The sequence below is a fragment of the Mobula birostris genome, chromosome 3, assembly GCF_030028105.1.
Source record: "Mobula birostris isolate sMobBir1 chromosome 3, sMobBir1.hap1, whole genome shotgun sequence".
Lineage (NCBI taxonomy): Eukaryota > Metazoa > Chordata > Chondrichthyes > Myliobatiformes > Myliobatidae > Mobula > Mobula birostris.
The window spans coordinates 52,989,718-53,004,025 of NC_092372.1; the positions used below are offsets into that span (position 1 = coordinate 52,989,718).

The 14,308-nt window shown below is 39.6% G+C and overlaps 1 protein-coding gene across 1 annotated transcript in view; it reads left to right on the top strand.

Moving 5' to 3' along the window:
- asah1b (N-acylsphingosine amidohydrolase (acid ceramidase) 1b) overlaps nucleotides 1-10,571 on the top strand; it is a 40,970-nt gene extending 30,399 nt beyond the window's left edge. The window contains exons 8-14 of the mRNA XM_072252629.1: nucleotides 1,232-1,376; nucleotides 3,214-3,268; nucleotides 4,086-4,167; nucleotides 4,459-4,590; nucleotides 6,170-6,293; nucleotides 6,599-6,655; nucleotides 10,212-10,571. Coding sequence (XP_072108730.1) covers nucleotides 1,232-1,376; nucleotides 3,214-3,268; nucleotides 4,086-4,167; nucleotides 4,459-4,590; nucleotides 6,170-6,293; nucleotides 6,599-6,655; nucleotides 10,212-10,301 — 685 coding nt within the window. The 3' untranslated portion in view covers nucleotides 10,302-10,571. The remainder of the gene's footprint in view (nucleotides 1-1,231; nucleotides 1,377-3,213; nucleotides 3,269-4,085; nucleotides 4,168-4,458; nucleotides 4,591-6,169; nucleotides 6,294-6,598; nucleotides 6,656-10,211) is intronic.
- The last annotated feature ends 3,737 nt before the right edge of the window (nucleotides 10,572-14,308 follow it).

Genomic DNA, 14,308 nt, shown 5'->3' on the forward strand with positions numbered 1-14,308 from the left:
TAATCAACTTATTTGAAGGTTTGCTTCAAATAGCTAGATTTGATGGCTGTTTCAAATTGTATTTGAAATTCAAAGGAGAAACTTGATACCAGAAATGGTTTTTTGAAGCAACACAAGGAAAGGAGGTTCTGTGGTGAAATGGTGACCTTCGATTGAATGTGTGTACTCTTACCACAGTAATCACTTTGGTGATGGCTTCTCCTTTAGATGATCATAGTTTTGGCTTATTTTAATATTTCTGGAGCAAATAAGAATATAATTGTTTTATGCTGAACTTGCTAACAATTTAACCTACATGATTATTGGTTCAACTTGAACCTGTTTCAAGCTATCAGCTCTTGGCTATAATGGAAGATGGAGTATGAAATTGATCACAGGTTCCTGATCAAGAGTGCCAGTAAATATCAATGAATTTCCTTGTTCCTCATCACTATGCTTCATTGGTCTTACATAAACCTGGAAGTGCATGTGTGGAAGTGGCTATTTGGGGTTGCATCCCAGAAGAAATGTCTTCAGTTAGAAGGGATGAGAAAATAATCAGTTGCTTAATTTAATAATTTCCTCGATAGATCTGTTGAGCAGCCATTGGTGTACCCATCTGCAGTCAAGGTGAACAGTCTTCCAACACCTTGAGGCTTTTTAACCTAGTCCTCCAATTATCATCCTAAATACTATTCTTGAACAAATACGTTGTGTTTTGCTTGATCTTACCACATTCAGAATCTTAATTGGCTAAATTGCTTGTATCTTGTGGAATGTCATGCCAATTTTTTTTAATATTGTACAGCTATTTATGATTGAGCACCTTACTGATATAAAAGTATGGTGGGGGAATGTTCTTTGATTGTAGGCAATGTTTTGCTAGTTCCTACCGCTGTTTGTAAGGAGTTTGTACGTTCTCCCCATGATCGCGTGGGTTTCCTCCGGGTGCTTCAGTTTCCTCCCACAGTCCAAAGACGTACTGATTGATAGGTTAATTAGTCATTGTAAATTGTCCTGTGATTATGCTAGGGTTAAGTCAGGTGTTGCTGTACGGTGTGGCTCAAAGGGTCTACCCTGCTCTGTATCTCGATAAAATAAAATAATCATACAGGCCTTTCTGCTCAAACATCATCTTCACCATCGTTTACACAAGCAGTCTTTCATAGTCGTATTGTACCTTGGGGTTAGTGGGGAGGGAAGGAAATTAAATAATTCTAAGTATTGATTGTGCATTCTCTTTCTCTTGCAGCTGGAATATAAAAAACAATAGTTGGGTGATTCCAGAATATCTTAAACCCCTAACGGTTAATCTAGATTTCCGGAGGAACAATAGAACGGTTTTTAAGTCTACTAATTTTGCTGGATACGTAGGAATGTTGACTGGCATGAAACCGGTAAGCTCTTGCTGAACTGAAGCTCTCAATATGTTCTCAGCTGTATTGATACAGCACCACCTACAGAATATTTTGTGGAATTACAATGTAATGCTTTATTTCTCAATAGTGTTCTAAATCATCCAAGGGTAAAGCATTCTATTTCAGTGAGTGAGTCTCAGAAAATCACATTCTGGGTGGGGGCAGTGAGGTTAAGAAGGCCCATGACCTTAGTCTTGAGTGTAAGTCTGTGATTCAGTCGGAAATATTCATGCAGCTGAATTAGGAAGTTATGACTTCAAATCCCAACACCAATCAATATAAATCTGTCAAACCAATAATCCATTGCAGTGCTGAAGGAGAACTTTTTTTTTTTGTCAGAAGTTGACTCTGGTATCCTATTTCCTTTGGCAATGCACTGCGATGATTGGAGCCTTTTCTCTAGCCCTTGTCTCTGCCCCACGACTGACACTCGGAAAAGAACTGTTGATTAGCAAATGAAGGGACTACATGCTGGTGGCTGGTGCAGTCACTATTCCTCTTCATGGTGTAACACTACCCATCATTTTGCGGTCTCTATCATGGCTAAACACTACAGGAAAAATGATCAAAGAAAAATACTCACAGAAGAAGCTGATCTAGAAATATAAATCTCCAACAAGCTTTCAATATAGTGAGCAGATGTATTCCTCTTCTCCCAGCCTGGAGTAATAGTTGAATGGCCCCAAGTGTAAACTGTTCACTGCAGGCGATCAGCTGGTGTGGAGCACAATGACTGATCACGTTGCTTTCCCCCAGTGGTATGGAGCAGTGTTGCTCTAGGTCCATGATAGTGATGTCCAAGACAACTGATGTTCATTTCTTCAGCGGCATGTCATCTGTCTTGGAATGAGCACTTTGTCGTGCTCACCCCATACAGTGAGGTGAGGTAGTGTAAATGTTACAACCATATTTAACTAAAGTACCTTGATACCGACCAAAAGCCTAGCCTACCTAGCTGGTCTTTACGTTTGTACCTTTTACAAACCCTGCCCTTGGCCATCAACATTACAGCCCGATTACAGATGTCTTTTCCTGGATTTTGTCTGGTCGCACTGGGACTAAGCACCATTGCTGTCACCTCTCCCTACGGATACTGCAGAGACTCAGCCTAGGCTGGGGAAGTGTGGAGCTTGACAGCTTAGTTGTTTGAGTTATTTGGGATGTTGGTATGTTCCTTGCACTGCACAAACCTGGCCTCCTGCCGTGGTGAAGGAAGTCGCTCTTTAAGCCAGGACTAGAAAATTGTAGCAATGAGTAAAGATCGGATAAGCCAAGATATTTTTCTGTGGCAGAACGAAGGCTGAGGGGAGAATTAACTGAGGTGTGTACAATAAATAGGCAGAAGCAGTTACCTTTTGGTCAAAACCAAGTGGTATCTTCCTCGAGTACTCTGCCGAGGGGCATAGATTTAATGGAAATCATTGGAAGATGAGGATTTTTTCACTTGGAGGACTCTTTACTAATCTGGAGCTCGATGTCTAGGGAAGAAACTACAATTGTATTTATTAAGTACTTGGATGTGTCCTTGGAAAGCTGAGACTCACGGAACTACGGACCTGGAGGCGAAAGGAGGGATCAGTCAGGGGATTTCTTTCTGTTAGCCGGATGGCTTTCTCCTGTTTGGTAATTTGCCACAACCATCTGTCTGCACCAGGAGTTGTCACATTCCCTCCCTACTGCTAATGGTTATTGGGCGGTTTCTCTTGAATGTCCCAGCCCCTTGTTAAGAGCCATATTAGAATGTTAAACACTTTAGTAATGCACTATGGAATTTAAGTACCTATGTAGCAGCTAACCCAGCTCTCTATCTTCACAGGGAACGTTTACACTTACAATGAATGAACGTTTTAGCATCGATGGGGGATATATTGGTAATTTACATCCTCTGTAAAAATCAAACTGTTGAATTTAACCTTATGTTTATTTGCTTTTTTCTTTATTGCACCAAAGCTGGTTAACATTAAACACAAACTAATACCATTGAATGAATTGTTTGTAGAAACCTACAACATGTGATGTTTAAATCTCAAATTGTGCTGTCATTTGAGTAGAAGCTTAACTAGCCAGATGCATACACACAGACAGGTGCAAAGGCACAGTTAGGGAGACACAGACACACAGGGGGAGACAGACAGAGAGAGAGAGAGAGAAAAACAAGAGAATTTACAAGGCATAAATGAGAACTATGGGAAACTCCACTGACTATTTCCACACTCAGTCAGGGTTTGCATAATGCTTACTATTTACAAGATGCAGTCCTGTTGCTAAGGTTTCTTTGGCAGTCCCTCTCTCAGTATACTGTCTCATAGTAGAACTTAGGTGACAGTGATCTGGAGGTGCCGTGACCCACCAAGTATAGATCTATGCATCGTTCTAATTGGGAATATAATATTGCTACTTTAGTAAGGCCGAGACAAAATTCTCAAAAGTCCTCTTAGCTCTTTAGGATACCTTCAGAAGATTCCGTGGTTCAGGATAACTACTCACCAATTTCAAACATTGGTCTTCTCAGAAACATTAATAGATAAATAAGCATCATCATTTTAAGTGGTCCAAGTATGCCATCCGTTGTAGTCGGTAAGGAACTGTGTCATATTTTACAAGAAGTGTAAGTGGGAAAATCTAAAGGATTGATTGTATACACACTAAAATTACAGCAGTTTCAGTCTTCCCTGGCTTTTCTGACAGGCATCATTGAATGGATCCTGGGAAAGAGGAGTGGTATGTGGATGAGTTTCCTCACCCGATCAGTGTTGGAGAATGCCACCAGGTATAGTGCTGGGTGAAATTGTATAATGTTTAGAAGTAGCAATTTCTCCTTCCAGATTTAGCTATTTATTAACTTTGTAAACTATAACTTCTAAATCATTTTGCTTTTAAACTTTCAAATAATCCATTCAAGTGCATTGTAGGCATTGGAAGAGTGATATGTATTAGTTGTGTGAAGTTTTGTTTTCCACATTAAATTGTCTTTATTTTAATACCGAAATCTGTAAACTGTCTTAAAGCAGCCCATTTGAATTAACTTAAATCACCAAAAATAACAGCCTTTATCTTGCAGTTACACACAAGCCAAGAACCGGTTAGCTAATACGGAAATGTTAGCTCCCGCATATTTCATTCTTGGTGGCAACCAGTCGGGTGAAGGTTGTGTAATCACACGCTCAAGGACAGCTAGTCTCGATATCTGGGAGTAAGTATATTACACAATCACAGAGAAGTTACAACATGCAAGGAGGGTATTTGTTCCTTTCAGTCTGTATGGCACTCTACTTAAGAGCATTTCTGTGAGTTCCACTCCCTCACCCTCTCCTCACCCTCAAAAGTCTTTTTAGACAATTATCCACCTCTTTTGAACACTACGGTTGAATCTTGTTCCGGTAAGCTTTGCCTTGCATTACAATCCAGACCTTAACTATTTGCTGCACAGAGAAGAAAAAATTCTTAGCGTGTCAATGCTTTGCCAGTCCCCTTCCTTCTAGATGCAGTTGTTCTTGACCCTTTCATCACTGGGACATTTCCCCTTTAAATGCAATCTGATCATGATTTTATATCCTTCTCTCAGATCCTTGCACAACTGCCTCTTTTCCAGAGAGAACATCCCAGCTTTTCTTATCTTTCAATATAAGCAAACTCTCACCTCCTGAGAATCATTTCAGTAAATATCTTCAGCAACCCTAAAGCCTTCACATCTTCCCCATCACCCAGGACATGCCCTCTTTTCATTGTTACCATCAGGAAGGAGGTACCGAAGCCTGAAATCACGCACTTGCGATTCAGGACCAGCTTCTTCCCCTCTGTCATCGATTTCTAAATGGACCTTAAACCTATGAACACTAGCTCACTTTTTTATTTTTTTCTATTTTTGCTCTAATATTCTTAATTTATCTGTAATATCTGTGTATACATTGTGTGTGTGTGTATGTGTGTGTATATATATATATATATATATAGAGAGAGAGAGAGAGAGACACTGTAATTTATTTAATTTTCTATATTTATCATGTATTGAATTGTACTGCTGACGGTGATACTAAACCTGATTCTGATAATTAGCGATGATACCCCGGGGGTACTCATAAATATGTCTCTGTTTATCAAGCTCAGCATGATGGAAACTTTTTCCAACCTATCTGGCCACTTTCAACAGACTATGCACCTGGACTGGCACACATATCTCACAGCTCTTGTACCCTTTTTGAATTGTGCCCTCTGTTTAAATCATCCTTTCTGTTATCAATGGATAGCATTTCATGTTTCTCAGGATTACACTTCAGCTGTCACTTATCTGCTCAGCTTTGTGTCACCTTGAAGAACGTTACTTCTCTCTTTACAGTTCACTGCACCCCTAAGGTTAGTGTCATCTGTAAATTTGGAAATTTTGACCCATCTCCAGTCAATAATACACGATCCAAAGCCGTGGTGCTAGGCCTAGAATACCAGAGAAGGATTCAATGATATTGAATGGCACGTGGATGATAGAAAATTGGAGGGCTCTGTAGGAGGAAGGGTTAGATTGACCTTAGAGTAGGTTAAAAGGTCAGAACAATATCATGGGCTGAAGGGCCTGTAATGTGCTGTAATGTTCTATATAGTTCAATGGGATGCTTGATAATAATTCAAAGGGAAATGTATGGGAAAAAAATAACAAATTCACTACCTAAAATCACAGTGGACGTGAAGTTAATGTTGTCTGCTGGTCTTCCGAAAGGAGCAAATAATTGAATTAAAATGAGATTTTTAGTGTTTCATTTGTTTCTTGTATAAACTAGACTTGACCTTAAAGGTGGCAGATGGTACGTGCTGGAGACAAATTACGACCACTGGAAGGAGCCATTGTTCCTGGATGATCGCAGAACTCCTGCAATAAAATGCATGAACCAAACAACTCAGGCAGTAGGTCCTTTTTCTACCCGGACATTTTTATTAGCAGTGTATTGTAATGTGGATGTAATCCTGTTTGGAAATAAGTATTTTTTGCACATGAAAGCCACTCAAGGACTGTAAGTCACTGAATGAATCGTGGGCGGGGAAGAGTTGATTCTAAGTTTTTTTTAAAAGGAATAAGTACTTGTATTCACAGTTGTTGACTATAGTTTTCTTGTGACTTTAGAGTTTCTTGGACCTGATTAGAAAGTAATTTTGATGAAGATCTTTGGTTATTGGAGGATGTATTTCTTATTTTATTCTGTGTGTTTCAGAAAATCTCTTTAGAAACTATTTACGATGTATTGTCAACCAAACCAGTTCTCAACAAGGTGAGTCTATATGAAACTAGTCCCATCTTCTTCCTTCCTTTCTCAACAACTCGCACACCTCATACACCAAGGTTAAATAGTACAATTATTTTCTGCCATAGGCTTTGTTTGTCCACTGTTTCAGTTCAAATACAGTTTCCCTTCATCAAACTCTGCTTCAAGAAAGCAGCTCTCACAAGCATCAAAGGTTTGACAATGACTACTGGCCTTCTTGAAGATAAAAGACCTTCTGGAAGTTTTTGGTATTTTTGAACCAATGTAATGTATAACAATTGTGTTGAATGAAAATGCTGAGTTCAAAACCAACATTGAATTGGCTTATATATAAAAAATATGCTCATGTCATAGCCGTGTGTCACCCCAACACCATTTCTTTTTGAGGTCCAGGGAGCCCAGCCATTTGAAAATCTGTAGTGCCAAAACTGATCCATCACCAGCCATGAAAATGGGGGGGGGAACTGCCTTTACTATTAACCTGAAGTAAGAACAGCTGCAAACATCCCGCAGCTCAGACAAGATCTGTGGAAGGAGAAAAAGTTACTGTTTCTGGTTGAAGTCCCTCTCCAGAAGGTTCTGTGTTTCCAGCATTTTCTGGGTTTTTTTCGTCTCCAGTTACTTTGTTAATCATCGGCTTGGTGAAGAGGAGGTCATGCTCCAGGAGCCTTATTGAATTCTTTGTGGAACACACTACCGGGGTGGTGGTGGAGGTATATACATGAGGCACATTTAAAAGACTCTTTGATAGGGACATGGATGAAAGAGAAATGGAGGACTATGTCAGAGGAAGGGGTTAGACTGATCTTGGAGGAGGTTAAAAGGTCGGCACAGCATCACCGGCTGTAGGGCCTGTACTTTTACTACACTGCTCTATATCCTGTTACTATCCAGCAATGTTCAAGCATTTGTTCTCAGCTTGATTCCTGTTGCGAGTTCTTTTCTACATTTCTCAATCCGGGTTACTAAGGTGTGTACATATCAAGAATACTTTTAATTCCATTCTGCCAGCCAGAAATACCTAGCCACAATACACAATCCTACATTTGACCTGGGAGATTTTTAATCTTATAAAACCACATGTAATTCGATAACTGAGACACTAAAAGGGAAGGTGGGAGAAATGGGTGTCAGCCCACACCTTATACAGTACTGATCACCGAAATATCATTCCTCAAACCGGTGTGAAAGAACTGAATAGTGAAGAAGAGAAAACACCCAATCAATTGCTCATAGAAGGACTAAGCCACAGGATTGAGGACTGAGGAATGTTTTCATAAAAGGTTTTAATAGCTGCTTGTGGAAGAATCACAAGACAATGCTGGACATTAAGAACTTCTGGTACTGCAAGTCTACCCTATCAGTGAGCTGCCCATTGGTGAAGGAGCTGGGCTTAGATAATAGACAATAGGTGCAGGAGTAGGCCATTCGGCCCTTCGAGCCAGCACCGCCATTCACTGTGATCATGGCTGATAATCCACAATCCGTATCCAGTTCCTGCCTTATCCCCATAACCTTTGATTCCGCTATCTTTAAGAGTTCTATCCATCTTTCTTGAAAGCATCCAGAGACTTGGCCTCCACAGCCTTCTGGGGCAAAGCATTCCATATAATCCACCACTCTCTGGGTGAAAAAGTTTTTCCTCAACTCCGTTCTAAATGGCCTACCCCTAATTCTTAAACTGTGGCCTCTGGTTCTAGACTCACCCATCAGCGGGAACATGCTTCCTGCCTCCAGCGTGTCCAATCCCTTAATAATCTTACATGTTTCAATAAGATCCCCTCTCAGCCTTCTAAATTCCAATGTATATAAGCCCAGTCGCTCCAATCTTTTGATATATGACAGTCCTGCCATCCTGGGAATTAACCTTGTGAACCTACGCTGCACTCCCTCAATAGCAAGAATGTCCTTCCTCAAATTTGGAGACCAAAACTGCACGCAATACTCCAGGTGTGGTCTCACCAGGGCCCTGTACAGCTGCAGAAGGACCTCTTTGCTCTTATACTCAATTCCCCTTGTTATGAAGGCCAGCATGCCATTAGCTTTCTTCACTGCCTGCTGTACTTGCATGCTTGCTTTCAGTGACTGATATACAAGAACACCTAGATCTCGTTGTGCTTCCCCTTTTCCTAACTTGACTCCATTTAGATAATAATCTGCCTTCCTGTTCTTACCACCAAAGTGGATAACCTCACATTTATCCACATTAAACTGCATCTGCCCACTCACCCAGCCTGTCCAAGTCACCCTGCATTCTCATAACATCCTCCTCACATTTCACACTGCCACCCAACTTTGTGTCATTGGCAAATTTGCTAATGTTACTTTTAATTCCCTCATCTACTTGGTATGGACCGTGTAGCTGCTTGCTACAGGAAGGCATCGGAGTGTGCAGTCTCACTGTCAGTGATTGTCTTGGATGGTTCTCTTGTGATCTCAAGACCCTGTTGGACATTGATAATGTAAAATACTGTTAATGCAGTCTCCTTGTTCATTGGCGAGATACGACGACGGGAGGGGCCTTGTGGCTTCAGTTGTAGTGAGGTCTAGCCCTCAAGCCATGGTGTTGCCTGTTGCAGCAATCCAGGAAAGGAGTCACCAGAGGAGGTGCAGCACAGCATCCATGCTGGGTTAGGGGCTGGTCCCCTTATGTCACTACTGCCGTTTGGTGTTTAGTTGGTGGAATAACAAGCTAGATCGTTTGCATATGTTCGCCTACAGACTGCTGAGAACTGGTTGTTCTTGCCAATAACACCCATGCACCATTAGTTTTCACTCAGGGACTTGGGCTATATAATTTTTTTTGTGTCTCTGTATCTTTCTGATACTCATTTTCTTGTGGGCATATTCAATAAGTCCAATAACCATATTAGAATCAATGAAATACTGCACTAACAGTGCAGATAACCAGTGTGCAAAGAACAACAAACTGCAAATACAAAAAGAAAGAAAAAAAAAAAGTAATAAATATTGAGAAAATGAAATGAAGAGTCCTTGAAAGTGAATCCATAGATTGTGGGAACAGTTCAGTGATGAGCAAGTGAAGTTGACTGAAGTTATCTCCTCTGGTTCAAGAGCACGATGGTTGAGGGGTAATAACTGTTCCTGAACCTGGTGGTGTGAGCCCTAAGGCCCCTGTACTACCTTCCTGATGGCAGCGGCGAGAGGAGAGCATGACCTGGGTGGTGGGGGTCCCTGATGATGGATGCTGCTTTCCTGCAACAACACGCCATGTAGATGTGCTATTTTGTATGTATCATATGTGCCTTGTGCTGTGTGTGACTGTTGGCACTGTTTTGCACCTGGCTCCCTGTATTTTGTTTGGCTGTATTTATATATAGTTGAATGACAATTAAACTTGAAATTGAATGGTACAACTCTGCATTAAGAGTAGAGGAAGAGATAGTGAATTTCTCCTTGAATGTGGAATGCCACATGTTCTCACTTGAAACTTTGAATTGTTAACTTGGCTCTGAGTCCTACTTCTGAAATTTATTTGTGCAAATTCTATAAATGCACCTCTGAAGTCACAAAAGGTAATATATGTTTTTGTATTTCACAGTTGACTACATACACCACTCTAATGGATGTGTCTGCAGGAACATTTGAATCATATCAACGTAACTGTCCAGACCCGTGTATGCCTTGGTAGAACACTGCGTAAGATTGTAGAGTAGTATTTCACTACTGTACCTGAATGTTTACAGGAAATTTGAACTGCAACAACGATGTTTTAATTTGGTGTTAATTTTTTTTAGTTAAAGCTAATGAATTAGACTAAAACTTTGTCTTCAGAGTTTGTTATAGAGAATTTTTGTGTTGTCAATTTGCCATGAAAAATGGCTTATTAATTCTTCTGTGTAAAGTAACAAACTTGGTTATCTGTAAAATCACCACTTTTTTTGCTTCTGTTTTAATAAAGATCTTTGTTAAAACTGAGTAAACCTGGCTTCACATTTACTGTAACTCCTTTTCTAATGGTTCTTCTAGGTCAGTGGTTCCCAAGGGAGGCATCATCCCCTGGTGGATAAAGATAAAGGGGGTGGTGGGGAGTGCTCTCTAATGGGGGGGGGGGGCAGCTGAGTGATTACAGGCTTCATTTAAGAAAATAATATCTTCCTCAGTGCCTCATAATTGATGACAATGATCATGTAATCACCTCATCGCTTGCTGACCCACTGTTCTCCTCGAATTTGCTGGAAGCACGTAATAGTTGTTGAAAAGCAGTATGACACTTCTACATTTGGCATATCATGAGAAATCTGGACTGAAGTTGTGTTATTTCCAGGCCTGGCCTGCGCATTGTTGCCATTCACTACTGCAGTGCAGTGTGAGCTGGTACAATTCTCATACTCTAAACACACAGTGAGACAATCCCTGTTAATTACGGTATGGCGATCAATGGGGTAAAGTTCAGAACCTGCTCTTTTGAATGGTTTTGACCACATTTGAAGGCTCCTTGAACATTTGAAGATAATACATTCCAGTAAAACAAACAAGAACTTGGCTTATTTTCAGTTGCTTTCATGAAAACTTTCAGAAATGTAAAATGCTTCAAAACATGCTTGCCAGCACTTTACAACAAGATAGTGATGGTTTGTATGCCTCATACAAAATTGCATTACTCATTGCTAAATCTGAAAAGCCCCATACAAATGGTGAAGAACTGATTCTATCAGCAATAAGGAAGATTCTAAGTACAGTTTTGCATAGGTCATCAGACCAGATTATTACAGTGATTCTGTTCAGCGGCAACTCTATTCAAAAATGAATAGATGAAATGTCTGAGAATATAGAAGACACATTTTGCAACATACTTAATATAACAGTATTAGTATGCAGTTCAATAAGTAAACTTTGCAAGGTAACAAATCTTTGCTGCTTGGTTATGTTCACTTCATAAAAGATGAAAGCATGGTTAAACAGTTAGTTGCAATGGGACTAAAAACTGATACAAAGGAGTCGTCAATATTTTGGGTTCTTGAACAATTTTTCAAAGAAAAGGACATTCTGCTCACCAACATCCTTGCTTGTGCAACAGATGAGGCACCATCAAATGACAGGATACCACTTTGGGGTTATTACTTTCTTCAAAAAAGCTGTATCTAACATTTACTTTTCACTGTGTAATGCACAGACAATATTTTATCGCAAAAAAAACTCTGCTGGGTTACAGAGGTCATTAAATACTATTATCACAGCAGTAAATAAAATTGTCCTGTTCTCAACTCTCAGCTATTTCAAGAGGTCTTTACTGAGAACGATGGAGAGTATGTTACGCACTCAGGCCAGGTGGTTCTCAAAAGGAAACTGTCTGAAATACTTCTATGCACATTTTGAAACCATGAAAGTAAATTATTTGAAGACGTGAATGTTTTATTCAGTAATCAATTCAATATTAGGCTTGACATTGCTTATTTGTCATTCACAAAGTTTAATTAAATCTTCAATTGCAAGGAAATAAGGTGAATCTTGTCAAAGTCAAAGCAGTCCTCTCCACACTTCTGTCCAAGTTAACTCTATTTAAGTGCAACATAGGCAGTTGGAACCTTTTCCAATACCCCAGCCTCTCTGAGTTGGAAGAGAAAGAAAATACCAGATGATGAACTTCAGGTAAACTGTGCCCACCTGGGTGAGCTGTGTAGAGTCAGAGAGATTTCAGAATTGTCTCTCAATCCAAATTCCGGTGTGGGTAATAAATCCATTCCTGAACATTTGTACTGAGGATTTAACATGGAGGAAGAACTGATCTTTCTACAAAATGAGCTGAAGCTGAGGTTCAAAAAAATTATATCAGGATTTTTGATTGCAGAAAGAAATCTTTAAACACTATCCTGCACTGTGGAAAAAGGTCAAAATGTTTCTTTTATTGCCTTTCCAACATATTAAGTGGAGCAATGTTCCAGTGCAATTGCCCAATTTCTTTCAAAGCAACAAAACAGACTGCAAATTACTGAATCTGGAGATCTAAGACTCCTGAGTGACATTCAGCCTGATGTTGAGAAGCTGATATCACTGCACCAAACCCATCCATCTCATTGAAAGGTGAAAAAAGTTGAAATGCTAATATACATTCTAAAATTGTAGATGAAGATAGTCTTTACAGTAATTAATAATTCTATTTGTTGCTTTAAATAGATCTGAATAACTTCTGAAATTATGTGTCAACACTTTGAATTTGCTGTTCTTGTTTTCTTTCCCTGTGCATCGTAAATCAAAGTTCTTTGTAGTTTTCATGTGATGGCCAGAAAGGGATAGGGGGGCAGTGGGGATGTGGTCTGGGAGCCAAGAATTAACCCAAGAATGTTTGGGAACCACAGCTCTAGATAACTGGTGCTGCCAGTTTTACTTGTGATTTAAGTTAGTATCTTGCTTTAAATTTCCAGCTAGATATTATAGATTAATTGGACTTTCAATCCCAGTCACAAGAGAAAGCAGTGAACATCAGCTCACTTGAATAAGGAGTATACTGAGTGAAGGTGTTTTGGATTCAAATCTGATTTGGTTCTGGAACACAAACTTGTAAATAAATGGGCAAGTCCAGCTTTGTAAAACAATATAGAACTTAAGAGGGTAAATGGAAATTCAAAATGACAAAGAATTGTAGATTCCTGATGGGAGGGTCTTTCAGCCCATTGAATCTATTCCGGATTGTAGGAGCCATGTATCTGCATTGTATTCTGAGTTGTGTGTTTATTATGGTAGTTGGTCACATGAATGGGGCATGTTAAAAGCAAAGGGAATAAGTTACGTCTTCATGCTTTGTTTGTGACAGTGGGGAGCCAACGGAAGTCATATCTTTTGTTGACCACTCAATTATGCTTAATTTTGCTTAAGTTTCATCACTTCAAGATCATATGTTTGCTAATAAAAGATCAAATACATATCTTCGACTTTGGAACAATCATTATTGGAGCTGAGGGTGCATCAAACAATTATAACAAATCCATGGGGGTTGCCAGCAGTAGCAATTTGGTTTGATTAGAATTGGCCACTACATTCCGTCAACAAAAGTTTCTGGTCGTTATACCAAATGAGTATCAGCATTCCAATGTGACTGCAAAATTGCAAGTACCAGAGCCTGGAGCAGCTTGAGGCATGTAATGATCTTTTATTGTGTGTTTGGGTTTGGAGTACAGTTTTGAATGGTCAGCATTCCCTATCAGTTGGGGACCATAAGCTGTATTGTGGTGTTTGCCTGAGAATTCGATGCTTGGTTCTGTTGAAACGCTGAATTGAATTGCCATTATTTTGTCTGGTTTGTGACCTTGGAAAACAACATGAGTCCAGCCTGAAGCAGTGACCTTAAGTCAGAAATTAAGCTTACTGGGAAACCTTTGATGATTAGAATGGACAACATTTGAAAGGTCCACAATAAAATTGTTAAGAAGATTAAAGATTTAATATTGTTAATCAGAAGCTTTTGACAAGAAAAGCAACAAGATGTTTCTCGAGTGGATGATTTAAAAATTCTTCAGGAAGACATTGCTAAGCAACATTACTTGCTGTTGTTTTTAATGCCTATCTCCAAGCAAGATAAACAAACTTAAAACTATGTAAACACTGATATGCTTATTAATACAGTCACAACAGAAGCTGAACAATGGTTGATACAAAATGGGAGGTTGCTGGAGAAAATGAAAATATTTATAAAGCCAC